An 18,994-nucleotide genomic window follows, 5' to 3' on the forward strand; every position below is an offset into this window, starting at 1 on the left:
GCCGGTCGTCACATTTGCACGGTAGATCCTGAGTTTTCTATCATTTTCAAAACGAGACTAGAAGAAAAAAAAAGCAATAGTATCTATCTACCAATCAATAATCTTTATCTGCTAAGATGTCCTACGTGAATTATAGGCACCAATGCGTGACTTCTTGTTCATACTTACTCTCCTGTCTATGTAATTTACTCAGATCCATCATGTTTTCGAAACTCTCCCCTCTTCTCATGGACTTTCTAAAGAAGTATGTCATCACCAGCATATCAACTAACCAACATGCCTAAACTAAACTATGCTACGAGCGGCAGCATCAACGATGCAATCTATCAGCTTGCACGTGTAGCTAATGGCCTAAACAACCTTTCACTCCTCAGAGTTGACTTCTTGGAAAAAAATATAGACCGTGAGCTCGGAAAGCGATCGTCAGACTTGAACAACGCCTTCGAGAAAGTCAGCACTACTATTCAGTCCCTTCAAGGGAATATCGATCATACCAGTCAAGCCCAACAAACCAAGGATAGGATGATTGACTGTCTCAATCTTCTCCAAGCTCAAGTTCAAACTATGTATACCGACCAGGGTGGATTTTGGGCCGGATTTATTGAATGTCTCAAATACCAAGTCGCGGATATCAGGAGAGATCAACATGAGATTCGCGATGTCCTTCATATGATACGCACAGATGCTCAAATATTACATGAGCTTACGGACATTTCTGAATTCCCCCAGTTTAAGAGGCTTCCACCAGAAATTCGAGCCATGATATGGGACTTCGCCATTCCTAGCCGAATACTCGGTCTTACGAAGGGTTGCTCTGTGTATTATTTCGAACCAGGATTATCTCCTCCCTCGGTTGCTCATGTCTGTCACGAAGCTCGATCAATCGCTTTCCGTCGCGGTAGACTTGTGAGCATTAGGAACTCTAGGGAGTGTCCACATATAGATCCGATGTACGAACCAGATATACCTAGGCCCGCATGGTCATGGTATGATCCGAGCCGGGATTATCTCCGTCTGCGTACTCAAACTCCAGTGTGGTCACCAAATGCCACTATATTGGAAATTACGGAGTGTACCCAATTTGTCATAAGTGGTGTTAACTCGGATCATACACACTGTTATCAGCTCCTGTCTTACCTTTCTAACCCACATTACTTTCCGCAGTTGAAAGTCGTTGACTTTGTATCGGATACCTATAAGCATTGGAGGCTTGATGATCACATTATCGAGGCTCGACTATTTAGCCTGGATCGCCGGAACTCTCTTTCCCTTGTTGTTGACGATGAGGTTGCTAAAATGGCTCTAATTCATCGAATCACAAAGAATCACTCTTCAGTAGAAGCTAAGCAGTTAGTAAGCTGGTTAGAAGAGGACACAGATAAGCTATGGAGCGATCCTCGCAGTACTGATCGTGTCCGTAACTTGAAGTGGCCTCACTTCTTGGATCACCTACATAGGGAATGGATTCTTGCTAAATCACGCTGGTATTCATCAGGTGATGGAGATCATGATATATCAGAGGCTCAGGCAATGCCAATGTCGAAGAGCTTGCCTATATTCCGACGCGTAAAGTTGATCGAACGAATAGTTAAACAGGCATCTGTTGAGCTTCTCCTGCCTGATTCGAAAATTTGGTCGGATTGATCGAAAGGATAGTTAGTAAGGACTTAGAGTTCTACTAATACCTAGGCGTGATATTATCTGGTCGTATTTCTCATATCTTTCCTTGCGTTTGGATTTATGACACGTTGGCGGAAATCGGCTCGAGCAGCATCGCTGGACTACACTCACTTGCCGAATACTTGATGAACAGCTTGAATAGACAGAAAAAACCAAATTGGCATTTTGAGATCCCATAATCGTCGTGATATGAGACTAGAATAACTATCATGTTTTTTTGTGTTAGTAACATAGGTAGCCAACCTTTGAAAAACAGTTGAGCCATAAGATGTTTGGTGTTGGTGCTATTTGGACATACTATTTTTCGCAAGCAAGCCGATGTATTGGCTAATTATTACTCTTGGATGGGCAGATTATGTCTAGACGGTAGGCATATGATATTTTTCTAAAAATTCTTTGATTCGGCTTGTATTAATAACTAGACGTTTCTTAAACATTCTTTCCCCATATCATCGGGGTTCGCTGTCAGCTTTAGCACTGTTTAGCGAGTGGATATAAAGTTTAATAATGAGCGAAATTTTCACCGCCCAGACATTGATCTGGCAAAATCTTGTGTTCATCACAAATAACTTGGTTTGGTGGTCTAGTGGTATGATTCTCGCTTAGGGACAACCCTATTCATATTATGCGAGAGGTCCCGGGTTCAATCCCCGGCCAAACCCTTCATCTTTTGTCAATTCGGTCTGTGATTCCAGCTTCATTTTTTTTTTTGCGCTCATCCCTCAACTATTTATTATTTTATGTTGACTTTTTGTTCGTTTGAATGTATTGGCCAAGTCGTTCACAGTTTTTTACTACCTAAAAGATACCTCATACTTCGTACAAAAGCTTCGTATTATCAAAGATAACTTTATGGTACTATGCGAGCTAATAGCATTCTTTCACATAAGCGAGTCGGCGTTTGCAACTAAAAGAGTATCTCTCAACCCGAGAACCCCAAGCCCGTTGCCCTACGGAAATTACAAGCTTCGGCCTCCGTCATTCTGCCGCGAAACGTATATGTTTAAACTTTGGGTCGGACCTTACGATGTAGGCGCAATAACGAGAATTGAAGATGCATGTGGTTTGTTTCACTTACACCTCATTAAGTATCTACCACAAAGTCGATTTATTGATGTTGTATCTCACCTAGTTTATATTTCTCAAGTAATCAATAATCGTACATATAGGTATACAAGGACACACAGCCTGAATTTCGCATAAGCTGACCAACATGAAAAAAATCATTGCAAGGGTTTACCGACCATAGTGGCACTCTCATTTCGGTATTGATCGTTGCGTGGTAGTCGAAATGGATCTTTTGAGTTTAAGATGACTGGGGTTCGGCTCACTCGGAACAATGCAGAAGACCGTTGCTGGTGCTTATGTAAAAAGCGAGAAGCTGGGGTAAACAGTTGGAAGTGATCAACTCTGCTCATGATATCTACAGCTATAGTGTATAGATAAGATAGGTACCTACCTAGGTATCTATACATATGTACATATTATAGCGTAGTGCAATATTTATTTATACTAATATATCGCAAATTATATCACCTCAACACAACACAACACAACACACATCATCATTATTAATTATCTCCGTACTTAAAAGCCGTCCAGGCAGCCGTCAAATAATTGAATAAGATGAATAAGAATTCCCAGCCAAGGCCAAAAGGCCCGGCTAGCTCCTGCAACCTGACGCTAACAATGTTTTTAATCCCGGCACCCCTGAATACTGCTATCAGTGCTATATCCCGATACATCGTAGCGCGTACCGTCGACCGGCGGCATTAAGGGGCCCCTTCATGTTACATGCTGACTTATAAAAAGGAAGCTTGTGCCCCCTTCGCGATGCGTCGATCTTCTTGATCTACACACGCGAGTTAAAAGACGACGATTAATAGATACGCGAGTCATTCGTTCATTAATTCCGATCCGCTCGTTTATAAGGTCGACCAAGCTTTTCCCAACTAACAACATAACAACATACACTCTTTTTGCTTTTGAGAAGACCGATAATTACATACAACATGTATACTAATAACGCAATCGTCCTCGCGGCTCTTGCCGCTTGCGCTTCCGCTCAAATCCCGAACCTCATGCCGCGCCAGACCTTCGGGAGCTCCGACCCGGAAGAGACCGAATCCTCGCCGGAATGTATTTCCCGCGTCCAGTCTTGGTCCAGCGCTTTCCCCACCCCAGCTCCGGCTTTAGAAAGCGCGATGGATAGCGCCACAGTGGACGGCGGCATGGCTGAGTCAGGTCTGTCGGGCTTGTGCCAGTATGGCACCGCTCTTGGCAAGGACCAAGGCTCTGCCTATACTTCCTACTGCCTCGACATGTACTCGTATCTGTCTTCGCAGTCCTCCAACCTACTGGCTTTGGCCACTACTTGCTCCGGCGATATGGGTGCACCCCCGGAGGTTATCACTAGCCAGCTTGACGAGCTCCTCAGCGTATACTCCCAGTTCTCGGCAGGCGGCTGCAAAGCTGTCTCCGCGACGACTACGGCGGACTCCTCCAGCGAAACAGCTGCTTCCTCCGACAGTTCTTCTGCTGCCACGACAAGCGCTAGCGGTTCCGCGACGACTACTGGCAGCTCTGAATTCTCAGCAGCAGCTGCGGCAAGCAGCTCGGCTGCATCGGCGATACCCTCTGGTAACGCTAGCCCGAGGGAGACCGGAATGTTCGCTGCGGCTGCCCTGGCTGCCGGTTTCATCGGCGCTGCTGTGGCCCTATAAGGTTCTCGGTTATCCATACTGTAGAAACTAATATGATTGAAATTTAGCGTCTCACCCCGTAGGATTCTATTTCTCTGGATGTGTTTTGCGTTCCCGGTTTAGCGCTTTTGGTTACAGTTCACCCTCATACCCCCCTGTCTACTTCATATATAAGCGTATAGTTCCTAGCTGACAAGCCTACTAGAGGCACGAGCTCCATAGGCTATCGTAGAACCAATATAACAGTATATCTGAAGCGTCTGGTTGTGTTTATGTCATATGCTTGCTGTCACCTTAAATTGTCTGATATTCATCCAGCCTGTGCAGACTTCTATTACTATTCAAATGCTCTTTTTAAAGACGACGAGTCTTTAAACGCCAATTTCGTTATACTCAGTCCAGTCTTTCCCCCGCCAAAATTTCTGTCCGCCTTTGAAAGAATGCTCAATTCTCTCTTTCGCTCTGGCCTCCATTCTTGCTTCAAAGTCTGCAATACTACTCTTCGTTACTCCTTCAGCAATAGTCAACGCCAGATCCGCCGCACTTCGAACGGCAGTATCGCCGCCGGATCCACCCATGGGGCTCATGGGATGTGCTGCGTCGCCGATAAGTGTAACTAGCCCGGTCTGACCAGCCGATCCTATTCCAATGTCTGGTTTGCTCGATAAAACGGGTATGCAGGAGGTTAGGTCATGATTAGCTGAACCTAGCAAGAGCTTCAGAGCGGGATGCCATGTCTCAGTTACTTGGTCTAGAAACTGCCTTTTCTCGCCCGTTGCCTTAGGTAAAACCGTCGAATACTGGAAAGGGGCCGTACAAACGACCCAGTAGACGTAGCCGGGAAAGTCAGGTAGTCTTGTGTTTGATTCTAGCCGGACGCTTTTCAACCATATCATAGGATCGACAATGGTCTGGACGTTCGATTCCTGATCCTGGTACATACACCAACTGAGCATATCTTTTGGTACATTTTCCTTGAGATCGTCCGTCAGTGGAGTTCTACCCCACATAAGCCAGCGTTCTAGATCAAGCAGTTTGCGATCGGGCTGGAGTTGTGTGCGCACGCGGCTCCTAATGCCATCTGCACCCACAAGTAGCCGTCCGAGCGCCGTCGATCCGTCCACAAATCTAACTTGAACTTGATCTCCAATAACCCTGTAAGATTCAAACTCTTTTTCGTATTCTATGGCATCACTGATGTTCAGCGCAAGTAGCATACGAATCCACGTCCTATCCACGGGCATTGATACCGAGTCGATTGGTGTCTGTTTTGCGAACTCGAGCTTTCTGACATCTACATATCGCGGCTCGAAGCGGTACCTCTCGGCCTCGGTGCGTCGAAGTAAGTCTTGTAGTTCAGGAGATAAAACGCTATCAAGAGCGGCTTGGCCATCTTTTGAGATGCGAAAACGGTGGCCTTGCGAGCTGCGTGATTGAGGATATCGTTCGAAGAGGCGGAATGGAATTGAACGAAGACGTAAACCTTGGGCTAGCGCGAGACCCGCAATACCGGCGCCGATGATCAGGATCGGCGGATCTGTTGTGTTATTTTGTCCCATGGTTAGATAAGGGGGCCGAATTACGCATATAGAGTTAGAATCCTCATCTCCAGCTTTTAGGCCAGGACATCAATAGATCAGTTCGTAATCCGACGTTGCCGAACCCTTGCGTCGTGCTATTCATTCCAGCAAAGCCGCTCAACTTCGACGGTCTCTCCTTTCTAATTTCTCATGTATTATATAAAAATAAAGGTATCTGGAAATATATGAATCTGGTTTGCTCGTCTTACCTTAGGTACCTCTTAATAAGCATTAATTGATGTCTGTACCTCGATATAGCCGTAATATTCCTATTGCATGATGGCCACTCCTCCTTTTCTGATTAGTAATATTGTTGGTGTTGGTGTACTTGCATAATATTCGCCAAATCAGATGCGGAAGAATGATTATTGACATGGAACTGGATTGATCTGGTCTGATCTGACTTGATTTACAACAAAATGTAGTCTGCGTGAGTAATTTGAAGTTTAATGTATCTTCTTAACTATTTGAAACCCTCTTGACCTAACACTAAAGAAAGCTAACTTCAAGTTTCGGGCGAGGGAATAGGGGTCGATGAAGTTGACTATGAATAACCCAGCACCCGTTGATGAGAAAGAGAAGACAAAGGAGATCCAAGCTAGAGTTATGTGTAGGTAAAAAAAAAATTTAGAAGAAAAAAGGAATGGCCTTCCTAATTTACGCTCCCTTGTACACTTTTATTTGATTGAAAACTCTCGTCGAATATCACGACCCCGGCGGTTGTTGGCTGCTTTTGCCTCCGGCGAAGCTTTAGCACCAAGCCGCGTTTGTTCACCACTAGCTTACTGGTCCATCACTCCAAACACGTAAGCTTCGCCGACTAGGCGAAATGAGCCGTCCGGGCTGGGGCGTAAGATAAAAGGAACACGGCAGCCGTCTAGAAAAGTCACGATATCCCCAGGTTCTGTGAGCCGAGGGCCAAGGACAAGATAACCTTCCTCGGAAACCAGAACTTTTCGCCCTTTGGTCCGGATTCGAAGTAAGTCTATAAATGATATAATATCTTCAAACATCTGCAAACTATCATCAAGATCGAAATTTGGCAACATCTCTACTAATTTGTTGAAGAGAGGAATGAAGAACACACTGGGATGGTCCATTTTAAACCTCTGAGCTGGCGTTGGCGCAGGCGCTCGGAATTCCTCGTCGCACCACACGGCGGCCTGGGCACACGCAGTCTTAGTTACATCTGGGAAGAATCGAGAGGGTATAGGCCGAGAGCAGAAGCCACTAAACGACGCTAGAACAGAAGACGGCTCAATGAGAGCCTTATACCCGCGAATGATCTGATCTAAAGACCATTTGTCCTTAGCGTTGAGTAAACGACCATTGTCTGCTCCGCCTCCAGCAAGTGTGCTTGCAAAAGCTACATGCCGGTCTTCTTTGGTCCTGTAAGCCGTTGCGCATTCCTCTATGATATCTTTCATGAAAATCAGCCGTCCTTGGAGGTCCCAGATGCATCTCAGAAGAGGCGTATTACCCGCCCATGATGGCATCGCGATTAAAGTTCTTTTGATGATAGTGATTTCGTGTCCCATGGATATTAGCCTCGAACCAGAAGGCGTGCCCAAGAATCTGAAATCTGGAGGCGGGGTAGGATCTCCTAAAACCCCAAGAACAAGATCGGGTTGCATGTCTAAGATTCTGACGCATCGCGAGTTTCTAGGCATTTTGAAATTAGGAACCCAAGAAGGCAACTTGGACGGCATCGTGACGTTCTGACAATAGCTTAGAACCCTCAATCCCATCTCGTGAATCCACTTAATTGTGGCTTCTGTGTAAACTTCTTCATAAGACTTCGTATAATCTGGAACTAGCTCCGCGGTATCATGTTCATTTACCAACCCTAGTCCAGAATGGCAGTCCCAAAAGTCCTACTACTCCTCTTAAATTATCCCCGGTGGCTTCAAAGGCTTCGTTGTCATGGGCCTCGGAGTCTGAATCGTTGTGGAAATGAACGTTGTTCTCTATCCATTCCACAAGCTCCTGGTTCTTGTACCTCCTCGAACCTTTCCAAGGGATCAGTTGCGTTTGGTAGCGCACCTGGGTAGTCCTTGCTCATTCGAAGAACCAATCGCCTTGACGCTGTAGAAGGGCCCCGTACGTATGAACAAGCGCAGAAGTCCGGGGGTGCTTCTAGGCTGGCTTTCACTATTTCACACTCGGTGGGCCGTTCTAACTCCAGGGTATCTTTAAATCGACTCTCGAACTCATCATTGCTAGCGCCATATAGTCTTTCGATAAGAGCGGGAATGGTGCTCTCAAACTTCAGCTTGAGAAGTCGGATTTCCTTTTTGGATCGATCAAGGGGTAGCAGATCGTAATTAAATGGCAGTGTTTGCGATGGTCTTGAAGACATCGTACCAGAAAATGTCCGACGTTAGATTTGGGGAGATAGTGTTCTCAGACGTACGCATTTACCTTTCATATTTATCAATATCTTTTTGCTATTATGCCTAGGTAGGTAGGTACCTGGGCAGATTCAAGTACAGCCTCAATCTAGGTTTGACCACATAGCGTTCACATGGTCACATTGATACGCTGGCTGGGAATGATTGATGGTAGACTTAATAACGCTATGCAGGCTAGATAGGCTTCATCGTTCAAGGCTCTCAAGGTCGCCTACACTCGGAAGGCGCATGGTGACTTAGTGTAGACCTGAAGATAGGTAACGAATAATCCTCATTAGGGTATTATATTTTAAACCTCTTTTCTAGCCGATTTATTTCATAGGCAAGGCTTGGTTGGAAAGGGACGAAATAGTTAGTTTGATAAGTGTATAGTTCTCGAAGTCTTTAGAATCGGGATATTCCCTTGCATAAGCCGTTGTAACAACTTAGTAGATGATGCTCACAGGCAGACAGGCACATTTGGTAACTCGGTGGATGGGAATGTCATCCAATTGGGCGTTGTATAAATTACATCGCACTCATTGGACAACGAATTGCTGTTTGTGCGACTTATGCAAAACAGAAGTATCCAGCACCTCACCAGTATCAGACTTGATGAAGTCGACCTGAAGGTTATTAACATCCAAAAAGCTTATCTTAGCATAGCTGAAATCATCGGCATAGGCAAAAGAGTTGAACGAGACATTGCTTCCCACTGCGCTGAGACCCTCGATATTTCCCGCGCCACCCGCCACGATGTACATGGGTGCTGCAGGATCATTCATGCCTTTGGGGTCTGCGGTATTATTGTAGGCGGGCTGGAAACGCTGAGAGTTGTGAACATGGCCGAATATAGCTAAATCAACGCCGTACTTATAGAGTAGCGGCTCAAATGCGGTTTGGCACGGCGTGCAGCCGTCACCTCCGGTAGTGTACCACGGCCGATGACCTCCGATAACGAGCCAAGGTGTTACGGTGCGGTCTACAGAGGCGAGGTCCGCCTCGAGAAACTGAAGCTGTTGGTCGGGGGCACCGAAGGGGCCGCTGTTAAGGTTCGCGGAACCCCCCTTTCCGTCTGGCGCGTCGTCAAAATCCGTCTCGGTGTTGAGCATGACAAAGTGGAGCATGCCATACTCGAACGAATACCAGAAAGGCGGGTTTGCCAGCAGCTGTGCCTTATTGGCGTTGATCTTAGCAGCTTCAGTAGCGGAGGTTGACGGGAACGCGGTTGCCATTGTATCCCCAAATCGGTTCATGAAGTCGGTGAAGTTCTTCTGCCCTGCAGGACATAATCCCGTCGTATAGGGGATTTCTTGACAGGCGGCTTCGTGATTCCCAGGGCTGGCCATGTAGGCTTTACGGCCAGATATCGGGGACAGTTGATCGTAAAACTGTTCTAGGATAGCCTGAAAGGCTTCTTCGCCATTCAAGAGATTCTTAGGTTTTAATATCCAGTCATCAGCATATGCGAAGTCTCCAGGGTGGACGATGAATTCGTAATCATCGACCGTATTAGCCAGTTGGTTAATAGTTGTATGATTCAATGATGGGTCAATATGCGGAATTGTATCCCGCTTGGCCTCATCCATTTGAATGGTGTATCCATCTGCACCATAGACACCTAGATCTATTACGGCGTTCATAGCAAAGGGGGTCGTATCGCCGGCTATCCGCGGGCTAAAGAAATGTTCGACACTAGAGTTCGTCGATACTATCTTGTAATAGTATGTAGTGGCAGGCGACAATCCTGTAAGTATTACCACGTTGGCATACGTCCGTGAGCTTGCATAAGTGACCGAGTTAGTCGAGCAAGCCTGAGAAGTGAGTGTGTTGCTAGAGGTGCCATATTGGACACAAGGCTTGTCTATCTTCTGGTATGTGTTCCAGCCCACAGAGATGGCTAGAGGGTATAGTATTAATTAGTAGAACACGAAGGGGCTTCCCAAGAGTAGCGCGCAGCTAATACTGTCACGGACTCACCATTAGGGCCGTTGATGGCAAGACGTTGCTGGAACGGAGTTGTCAAGTCAGAAGGTATCGACGGGAAGCTAGCTGCAGCAATAACACAGGAGGCTAAGAGAGGTAGCCTCTGTGAAAGCGCGAATAAGTTCACCATTATGTGAAGCTCCTGCAACGGCAAGAAAGCTCAAGCAAAACTGAGGCCTACACCTTGACCTAGGAACCCGACAACCTGAAGGTATTAAAAGTATTTATAATGCGCCCGCTCTATATGGTTGACCGGTATGGAGCCACTTGCAGTGTTAGCTGCATCTTGAAATAACGCTGTAGAAGGGGGTTGCGTCTGCAACCCATGGGGCAGACGATTGGTCGATAACACGGCTCAACTGTTCGGATATGGGCACCATGGTGGCTCCGGGAACAAGGTAGATGCTGTCTCCGGCATGAAAATGCCGGAGTAATTACCTGTATAAGAAGGCCCTTCTCTTCGTAGAATTTTACTATACCTAAATTATATTGGCCGTAAATCTTTGTGGTTTGCATTAGGTTCTAATTGATGGGCTACAAAGGTCTAGGATAGAGGATCACTGAGAGGAACCAAATGCGACGCTAGAGACATTACGCGTCACTTAAGAATCTAGAGTAATAATTCAATCGAGAATTGAGACTATTGGTACTAGTTACTTTATTCTTACCTTAAAATCACTTAGATATGTAAGTATACTTTAAGCTTGAATTCATTTGTTGAGGTAAGACTCAAGATTAATTAAGAAACACAAGACTGAGCACGAATGATGTCGAACGGCTTTGAGGAAATACGGATTAATTGCCAAGCTTTACTATATGACAAGAGGGTCCTTGAATTGAACGGAAAGGTCAAAGTTGATATATCGATCTCTTCGAATTTTAACTCGCAGTTATGGGAGGGTATGTAATATATACGAGCTGAAAAGTAGGCAATTGGTTGATCTTCATGATCTGTACTATGCCGATGTAGGTATGTGGCGCAGTGTAGGAAGTGTAGATCGCTGGGGAACATACCACGGGTAGGCTAATAGAGATCTGATATGCGCCAATGATCATTGTATATATTACGATTTCGTTGCGCTCGCGGATATTTTAAAGAGGAGTAACTTATGATCCACTAATCCCACGGGCCTCACCAAGAATACCTAAGTACAATCTTGCCTAAATGCCTGCCCACTCGGCTTACGTTAGGTGTCTCTTAGCCTTTAGGTATTCTTCATTATGATTGTGGATGTCGTCTGAGAAAATTAATGCCTAGATTGAAGCTCAAAAGAAGAAATCCCACCCCCTTACCGATAGTGAAGCAGAACCTTGGCGACAGCTCTATCAATGAGTTTACCGATCAGAATGACAAGCTTGCTGACTTCGCCGTCGAGTCACAACGCCTATCTGTTGGAAAGGGGATTCCGGGTCTAGATCCATGGTCCACCGACCTACCCCTATTTAATAATTACTGGACCGAGTGGGTTCAATCTCAGTGTAAGTACACCGAATCTACCTACACCCGACGGTCTCTTCAGATCTTGACGAGACTAGTCCTGATTGTCATGCTTATATTATCTAGGTTAATTTCCTTGTCAAGATCACGGCAAGTGTAGCTATGTAGCTAAAGATGATGAGACGAAAAATTTCTTGTATTGGACTAACGAGGACGTGGCGGTCAGGCTCTTGTCAGATAGGCACTGGGGCAAACACCTTGGGATGAGAAATCGCCCACTTATTATCCTGATCCTGATCCTTAAGGGGGGACAAGGCTACAGCTCTCGATGTTTATATGTGTCTGCTGCTACACTATGGCTCATCTGCGCAATAGATGGCATGTACTAAACAGCGTTATTGGGCGGAAGCAGAGCCTAGGAGTGCCTGCGTACTGGTACCAATTAGAGCATCAATAAAGTAAACCAACATAGTGATTAATAGAGCAATGGTTTATACAGGATTCAGTGGTTAATACCATATAATGGAGTCTACAGACAATCCCAAAGTTACCCTGGTCCTACAGCCCAAACGCTAACTTAATATAGTAAGATACGGGCCACAACTAATTGATCAGATTTGATTGGTTAAATTTAAGAGTCCCACACTCGACTAATCTAACGATTCAATTCAACTCATTCAGTTGTCAAAATATAAGAAATTTATCAACGAAATAATCACGAAACAGGGGGTAATTAGCCAGGGCCGAATGATTGCATGTGTATAGGTATAAGTATATGTAGTGCAAAGTGCGAATAGCTTCACGTATTTGGTTATCTAATCTGCTATCTACCTATCAGCACGTGACCTGGTCTGTGTAATCCGCCGTACTTAGAAAAAAATTTAAAAAAATAAAAAATAAAAAATAAAAAATAAAATAAAATAATTAATTTCGAATTAATCTATAATCGATTGAGGATCGATTAGTAATCAATTAAAAATCAATTATTTTATTTTATTTTGAAAGTTGAGCCCAAAGGGCGCTAGAGCGAATCCGGACAGTAGGCTTTACCATCTTGGGTTAGCGTTTGGGCTGTAGGACCGGGGCAACTTTGGGATTGTCAGAGTACTCCATATAATGCAGCGGGTTTCAACATATCCATATCCGTTCCATGCTAACGATAGGTACCTATTTGCAACTATTTAAACAATCAAAGCAAAACGTCAAGTTGCCTCCGGACACACAGCACATCCACTTGTACTATCACTAGAACTAAACATAGACATAGCAGAAAGCACCATCATATCCGCCGAGTTGGTCATGCGTCTCTCCAAGCTTAATAGGGGGCCCAAGCCATTCCATATCAACCACAGTCTCCATAGGGTCGTCCGCTCGTCGGTTCTTGCGCATCGGCATGGACATGTTTCCAGACGGGACAGCGTTGAGACGCTTCTCCGGGTCCTGCATCTGCCAGATCCACCATAGACGGTCGAGTGCGGTGTGGTGGAAGTAGAAGAGCGGGTCACCGGGCGAGGTGAAGGGATCACCACCCGGGTCCACAGCAGCGATATAGTGGCCAGCCGTGTGAATCTATTCTCAAAAGTTAGTTCCGATCTTTCACTGCCCGTGATTGTCTAGAAGTGGAAAACTTACACCCCAGGGATAGGGGTCGTTCTTCGGTGGTGGGGTTCCTAGAAGCTCGTTATAGAAGCCATCCATTTCCTTGTTTTCATTGATTAGATGGAAAGCACGGTCGGCTTTGGCTCCCATGGCCGCATTGCGGTTCACATCGCGGCGCAGGCAGCGCGGGTTCGAGCCGGTGCCGTCGGCTCTTGGGTTCTTGGCAATACCGGTGGCTGTTGTCATCGAGGTAGGGCCAAGGCTAACGACCATGCTGTTGTTATGTTAGTAATCTACGTGTTCTAGGTGAAAATGGTATGGGACTATTAAGAAGGTAAATAGAGAACGAACTCTGAGAAAGGCCCTTCAGTGACACAGCCTCCGCCACCTCCCGACTTGATGATGTTGGGGGTACGTCCGGGCTGCGAAATGCCCTTGTACGTAGGCTCTAGAACACCGTTGCCTCCTAAACTAGATGCGTTACCATTGAGTAAGGGAGAATTGAGCGGGTCTTCCGAGTAGCGGTCATAGTTCATGTACTAATATAATCAGCAACAATACTTCAACGACTTGATGTGTTGGGGCTGACTTACAGGCTGGTAACCGGTATAGTTACATTCCTCGCGAAGCGCTTTCTCAAAGAGCCAGACATAGTACTTGTGTGCGCCAAACAGGTGCAGGTTGTCGTGAAGCTGCATGGCGTGTGTCATATGATACGCGACGAAATCATCGTATCGACTTAAGGCTCCAGGGAACCTCTCCTTGTCCACTGTAGGAGGCAATTTCATCAAGCACTTGACGGCGGCGACATATTCCTGTCTTGATTCCTCGGGAAGGTCGCTCCTGTTGACCATGTTAGTATTACAAACGGCTTTCGCGGGCGTTAAAAATAGAGGACGGACCATTCCCTCCGTACGATCGCGTTTTCTAGCGTACAGTTGTTGTTCGTCTCCGCTGCGATCTTCTTAGCTAGCCATGCTTCAACCTTAGGCATGGTAGCCTCTTCTAGCTTATCGACGGCATCAAGCGGGTAGTTAGGATTGCGAATCCTAGACGAATTCCCTTAGTTAGCTTAATCAATGTAAGAGACTGAAGAGTAGTGTCGCAACTTACACTTCTATCTTCGATGAATATTCACTGCGAGGCACCTTTACTGCCGCTCCTTGAACTCCACTGAGGAGGGAGGGCAGCAGGAGAGTACTCCAGATAGTCCGCATGTTAACACAGCGACCTATTCCAAGATTAAGTTCGATATCAGAAACCAACTGCAGTAAACCTGGAACTGGGGCCCTTCTTAAGAGTTATATATAGCCCACATTCCCCCCGGCGGCTCAATCAAAGAACCTGGGGGTGAACCTTGCACCTCCGCACGGCACTTGCAGCAAAGCTGCAATGAGGCAGATTTCATCTACTCGACCAATGATAATTATACTCATTATATTTAGGCTTTGATGAATATTCGGCAGAGGATGTGGCGATCATTCTTTTTTGCGGACTGTAGAGCATTCGCGAAGGCAATTGATAGATTTTGCGGACTGTAGAGCATTCGCGAAGGCAATTGATAGAGCTCCCCTATACCCAAGTACAACATGAAATATTCAGCCCCCCATAACTTTATCCGCTGGGTAAGGGGTTTTCTGCAATATCATACTACGTAAAACTGCCATTCATAAGATATGGTAACAATGTCTAGTGATGTCATTTTAAAGGTAATAGTTAATAAGTTTCATTTTGTTTTCTTGCGATGTAGGGGCTTAGTAGTATCATATAAACTTGGACTACCCAGATAACTATTGCTAATATAATGCTATATATCTCTTACTTGCTAGTGTACTTAGAACATGAAAAACGTACAGCTAGAGGGACGATACAATGTAGCAAGCTACACATACAAAGAGCTATTCCAAAATTCAAAGTTTCCATGTTCTAAGAACAGTCCACAGAGAACGAGTGTCCTCGGAAAGGGGTTGCGTAACAGTTGCCAGGATTGTTGCCACTATTACTATAGTTAGCCTAGAATAGCACGAAGTGTATAAATCTTGACATACCGTGAGATGGTATATGGTGCACCTGCGTTTCCGCAGTCAGGCTCGCTGAAAATCTTAATCTCGCAGGCGTTACTTGAAAGCTCGATCGACCCGATACCGATTGTTCCGGTCTTATCGTCCGTGTTTTGACATGTAACGCTGCTTGCACATACTTCAATCCTCTCCCCGGAAACGTTAAAGCACGCGGTGCCAGCGTATATGGTTCCTACGGTGCCGCTGCATTGTTGTCGGGGCACAAGGCTGATGTCTTCAGACTGGACAGGACTGGCGAGGGTTCCTGTAGCGAGGAAAAGCAATGCGGCGAGGGTTTTGAAAGAAGACATGGTGATGATATTGTTAAGACGAAGTATAAAGAGGACGAGATGACTGTGGCCTGGTGATAGTAGCTTGAGAAGAGATTGAGAGTTGCTTCTTCTCTATTTAAACTCCTCTCCTTATCCTTATGGCGATTCAAATCCGTGTTAGGTAGACCACATAAGAGGAATTTCGGGAGGATGCCGCTACAGCTACCACCTGCCTTTTTTTTTCACGTCTTGTTCGGTGAATATGCAACTTCTAAAGTGAGAAGTCTTGTGGACCAGGTACTACTAGGTAGAGTAAACAGGGCAAGTTAAAAGACAGTTATCAGATGTTGGCACCCCCAGAAAATACAGGGGGGAGATCTATATACCTGGTTGCCTCTTATACTTTTACTAATTTGACATTCGTACATCTTCAATGTGGAGTGTAGCCCTTTCGAAAGCAGTGTCTTAAACTTAGACCGGCAAGTAAGATTAACGTTACTAACCCCCCTACTTCTTTATTTCTAGTTCCAAAATATTTTTCTTGAAGGAAGAATCCTAAATAGCAAATAATTGGGTATCTTTACGATAGCATAAAAAACTCCAATATTGCAATCTGCACATAATTATTAATCTAGGTTCTTGATTATAAACCTTGCTAGATAGCAGTTGATAATCTCTGACATATCGCCAACTGAAGTAGGGACAATGCGGAAACTAGAAGGCGTACCGTAAAAGAAAAACAAACGGTTCCGTCGTTGCTTGTTTCTCTTGCCTCGGCATGTCCTGATAGATCTTGATCGAGAAGCTTTAATTGAGTAACCGCGTATATGATCGAATGTAAATGTGGGGGATCGTCTTCAAGGAAGTGGAACTAAGGTTAGTTAAACCAACCTTCTTATTTTGAAAATTCTGAAATTTGAAGTCAGACCGGGTTCGATTCTATGTTTTGTTACTAAAATACCTATCCACCTATTAACCCAGTAGGTTTTGGTTGTTTCTTTAAAAATACTAGTTAAAGCGTTTTACGTCTCTTAGTTGGCTTAAGCTTGTAGGTACTAGAATGAGTTGACTGGTATTTAGACGAGGATAACTCCTTTAGTTAAGGGGAAAAAAGAACTCAGGTCTATTCAACTCAATCGTTAAAGTACATCTTCTAGTAAACCTCCTTAAAAGAGTCTCACAATCCTTTTGTCTTGTGCAGGTAACCATATCGAAATATTAGGTACCTTAATAACGAAGATTGTTAACCCCGTTTCTCCGATCATGGGGAAGAAGCATGTTGGTGGCGCAATAATACACAAACAGATTTACCCAATTCTGGTCCTCATACAAAAGCACTGTTCCTGCATACACAGTGCCATGAGAGTGGCGGAGTAGTTTCATCAACATAGGTATTTATGCTCTCCTCTCTCAAACAAGTTCATATTTCGTGCCGCCAAAAATAGGGGCCATGCATCCCGGCATCTCCTTTTCGATTTCAACTTTGAATCTCCAACCCGTGCAATGGCCAGGCATCAAAACCTTTGGCTCTAGAGCCTTTAGGTCCTCGAGCGACTTCTGTAGCGTTTCTGGGCTACCGTCAGCTAAGTGGTAGCCACCTACGACGGTGTACAAAGGAACGCCACCTCCAAGTTCGATTGCATGGCGCGAAACATTTACTACGCCAGCGTGGCTGCACCCAGTGAAGACGACTAGCCCTCGGCCCTTCAAGTTACACATGACTAATCGCTCGTCCATGATAAGCTCGTCTTTCTCCCATTGGCCTGCCGAATTGAAGCGGATGCCGTTAGGAATGCCACCTTCATAAGAGGTGAGCCTCGGAATAGACCCCGAGATTAAGAACGTGTCGTCTAGCACCGTATGGGCCTCGTCGCTCTTAAACACCGTGGCGCCCGCCTCTTCGATCTCGGCAAAGCTTGGATCGGGCTCGAGTGAGATTGGCTCATGGGCCATGACGCCTCGGAATTCGGGACGATCAGGGTGCAGATCCACTACAACTTTTTCAGTATGATCCGAGCCCGTCTTGGCTGCTTCGATCATCCGGATTGCAGTGGCCATTCCGCCTGAGTGATCGCGATGCCAATGCGACAGTACGATTCGTTCGATTGTGCTTGGGTCTAAGCCTAGTCTCGTCACATTGCTTTCCCACACGGCTTCCTCTGGGCCGGTGTCGAATAGGAGACTATGGGACTTGCCGTCCTTGGTCACTGTTATTAAAAGTGACAATCCGTGAGCGCCACAGCAGAGGGTGTCCATTCGCATTTGCAGCTTGGCGCCACCCCGCTGCACGTCCGTTGGGAGGGGCCGCAACGGAGCTCCTAGGAATGATTGAGGGTGTTTGACGGCAGGGTGCGGTGACGGAGAAATCTGATCAATTTCATCGTTGATTATTGCCTGGATCGTCAAGCTATCTACCTCAGCGAGCGTTGGGATCGTGGATGCAACCATATTGAGAGAAGTGATTGTCTCGTTATTTTCGGCTATTTATATAAGTTAATGAGCTAAGTAGTGACTTAGTATGCTCTGTATCATTATTGAAAACTTACATGGCTATCGAGAAGCAGGTCATTATATATATATATATATATATATATTTGAGACTAACGCCACTACAGGCTTATTTGGGTGTAAATCGTGGGGCATGATGTTCGCCGATTAGCCAAGGGATCTCAAGGATTGACGGCCTAGAGAAACCGCTCATTAACAAGTTAAACATAGAATTAGTCCTAACCACATATAGGAAACGCCGTTAGAATCGGCTGGCGTCAGACACTCTGGAGTTACCGACGTAAGATTTAGTCGCCGTCTACTTAATAGCTATTACCAAAGAAGGTGAACTGACATAGTTGGAAGAAAGAAAGGAAATATATATGATTTCTATACAATCTAACGCTTAAATTATATTCATATCTGCGGAACTCCCTATTGACTATCTAAAGAGGTAGATATAATTGATCTGCCTAGGTTAAGTACCCAAACTATTATCCCTTTATGACCATGTTACCGGGACCTGACACCACCTTACAACAGTGGCTTCCGGCCACATATCACGTAGATATCGTATCTAACATAGCTTCCTGACATGACTTCCTCCAATGCTTTCCTCTCCAGAAGATCTATCTCCTGGGGTGTCATTGCATTTGGAGCTCCTCGCTCAGCCATTAAGCGTGCCCACTTGAACGGAGCTTGCATGGCGTTGAAAGTAGACTTTCTCCTTGTCTCAGGCACCCTGTCCGAACTCACAATGTCCTTTATCACTGGATTTAAGCCCGCCGCTTGCATGTGCC

At 45.5% G+C, this 18,994-nt stretch overlaps 10 protein-coding genes and 1 non-coding gene across 11 annotated transcripts; 5 read left to right on the forward strand and 6 right to left on the reverse strand.

Moving 5' to 3' along the window:
* Nucleotides 1-115: 115 nt before the first annotated feature.
* Nucleotides 116-2,044, forward strand: F4817DRAFT_330644 (uncharacterized protein). Its single transcript, XM_049302416.1, has 2 exons — nucleotides 116-1,884; nucleotides 1,979-2,044. Exon 1 carries the CDS (start codon nucleotides 247-249, stop codon nucleotides 1,642-1,644), a length of 1,398 nt encoding a protein of 465 aa, XP_049161263.1. The 5' UTR covers nucleotides 116-246; the 3' UTR covers nucleotides 1,645-1,884; nucleotides 1,979-2,044.
* Nucleotides 2,045-2,252: 208 nt separating this feature from the next.
* Nucleotides 2,253-2,342, forward strand: F4817DRAFT_t50. Its single transcript has one exon. It is a non-coding gene; the product is annotated as a tRNA-Pro (tRNA).
* A 5-nt stretch (nucleotides 2,343-2,347) lies between these two features.
* On the forward strand, nucleotides 2,348-3,101 carry F4817DRAFT_330646 (uncharacterized protein). The gene is made up of 2 exons (XM_049302417.1): nucleotides 2,348-2,753; nucleotides 2,809-3,101. Exons 1-2 carry the CDS (start codon nucleotides 2,533-2,535, stop codon nucleotides 2,810-2,812), a joined length of 225 nt encoding a protein of 74 aa, XP_049161264.1. The 5' UTR covers nucleotides 2,348-2,532; the 3' UTR covers nucleotides 2,813-3,101.
* Nucleotides 3,102-3,106: 5 nt separating this feature from the next.
* Nucleotides 3,107-4,639, forward strand: F4817DRAFT_330647 (uncharacterized protein). The gene has a single exon (XM_049302418.1). It carries the CDS (start codon nucleotides 3,693-3,695, stop codon nucleotides 4,401-4,403), a length of 711 nt encoding a protein of 236 aa, XP_049161265.1. The 5' UTR covers nucleotides 3,107-3,692; the 3' UTR covers nucleotides 4,404-4,639.
* On the reverse strand, nucleotides 4,640-6,195 carry F4817DRAFT_330650 (FAD/NAD(P)-binding domain-containing protein). Its single transcript, XM_049302419.1, has one exon. The coding sequence runs from the start codon at nucleotides 5,939-5,941 to the stop codon at nucleotides 4,754-4,756; it is 1,188 nt and encodes a 395-aa protein (XP_049161266.1). The 5' UTR covers nucleotides 5,942-6,195; the 3' UTR covers nucleotides 4,640-4,753.
* Nucleotides 6,196-6,540: 345 nt separating this feature from the next.
* Nucleotides 6,541-8,264, reverse strand: F4817DRAFT_24822 (uncharacterized protein). The gene has a single exon (XM_049299128.1). It carries the CDS (start codon nucleotides 7,708-7,710, stop codon nucleotides 6,745-6,747), a length of 966 nt encoding a protein of 321 aa, XP_049161267.1. The 5' UTR covers nucleotides 7,711-8,264; the 3' UTR covers nucleotides 6,541-6,744.
* A 367-nt stretch (nucleotides 8,265-8,631) lies between these two features.
* Nucleotides 8,632-10,985, reverse strand: F4817DRAFT_24841 (Metallo-dependent phosphatase). Its single transcript, XM_049299132.1, has 2 exons — nucleotides 10,333-10,985; nucleotides 8,632-10,252 (listed from the first exon to the last, which is right to left on the reverse strand). Exons 1-2 carry the CDS (start codon nucleotides 10,466-10,468, stop codon nucleotides 8,892-8,894), a joined length of 1,497 nt encoding a protein of 498 aa, XP_049161268.1. The 5' UTR covers nucleotides 10,469-10,985; the 3' UTR covers nucleotides 8,632-8,891.
* Nucleotides 10,986-11,325: 340 nt separating this feature from the next.
* Nucleotides 11,326-12,362, forward strand: F4817DRAFT_330654 (uncharacterized protein). Its single transcript, XM_049302420.1, has 2 exons — nucleotides 11,326-11,817; nucleotides 11,903-12,362. The coding sequence occupies exons 1-2, from the start codon at nucleotides 11,589-11,591 to the stop codon at nucleotides 11,905-11,907; spliced, it is 234 nt and encodes a 77-aa protein (XP_049161269.1). The 5' UTR covers nucleotides 11,326-11,588; the 3' UTR covers nucleotides 11,908-12,362.
* Nucleotides 12,363-13,027: 665 nt separating this feature from the next.
* F4817DRAFT_357320 (Di-copper centre-containing protein) lies at nucleotides 13,028-14,592 on the reverse strand (the record flags this gene model as incomplete). The annotated part of the gene is made up of 6 exons (XM_049305906.1): nucleotides 13,028-13,345; nucleotides 13,409-13,649; nucleotides 13,727-13,914; nucleotides 13,969-14,218; nucleotides 14,278-14,424; nucleotides 14,489-14,592. 6 exons carry the CDS (start codon nucleotides 14,590-14,592, stop codon nucleotides 13,028-13,030), a joined length of 1,248 nt encoding a protein of 415 aa, XP_049161270.1.
* Nucleotides 14,593-15,301: 709 nt separating this feature from the next.
* Nucleotides 15,302-15,746, reverse strand: F4817DRAFT_313680 (uncharacterized protein; the record flags this gene model as incomplete). Its single annotated transcript, XM_049300278.1, has 2 exons — nucleotides 15,302-15,371; nucleotides 15,424-15,746. 2 exons carry the CDS (start codon nucleotides 15,744-15,746, stop codon nucleotides 15,302-15,304), a joined length of 393 nt encoding a protein of 130 aa, XP_049161271.1.
* Nucleotides 15,747-16,812: 1,066 nt separating this feature from the next.
* On the reverse strand, nucleotides 16,813-18,620 carry F4817DRAFT_330658 (Metallo-hydrolase/oxidoreductase). The gene is made up of 2 exons (XM_049302421.1): nucleotides 18,254-18,620; nucleotides 16,813-18,187 (listed from the first exon to the last, which is right to left on the reverse strand). The coding sequence occupies exon 2, from the start codon at nucleotides 18,153-18,155 to the stop codon at nucleotides 17,118-17,120; it is 1,038 nt and encodes a 345-aa protein (XP_049161272.1). The 5' UTR covers nucleotides 18,156-18,187; nucleotides 18,254-18,620; the 3' UTR covers nucleotides 16,813-17,117.
* Nucleotides 18,621-18,994: the final 374 nt, after the last annotated feature.

The sequence above is a fragment of the Daldinia loculata genome (genome assembly GCF_022478755.1).
Source record: "Daldinia loculata strain CBS 113971 unplaced genomic scaffold F4817scaffold_11, whole genome shotgun sequence".
Classification (NCBI taxonomy): domain Eukaryota; kingdom Fungi; phylum Ascomycota; class Sordariomycetes; order Xylariales; family Hypoxylaceae; genus Daldinia; species Daldinia loculata.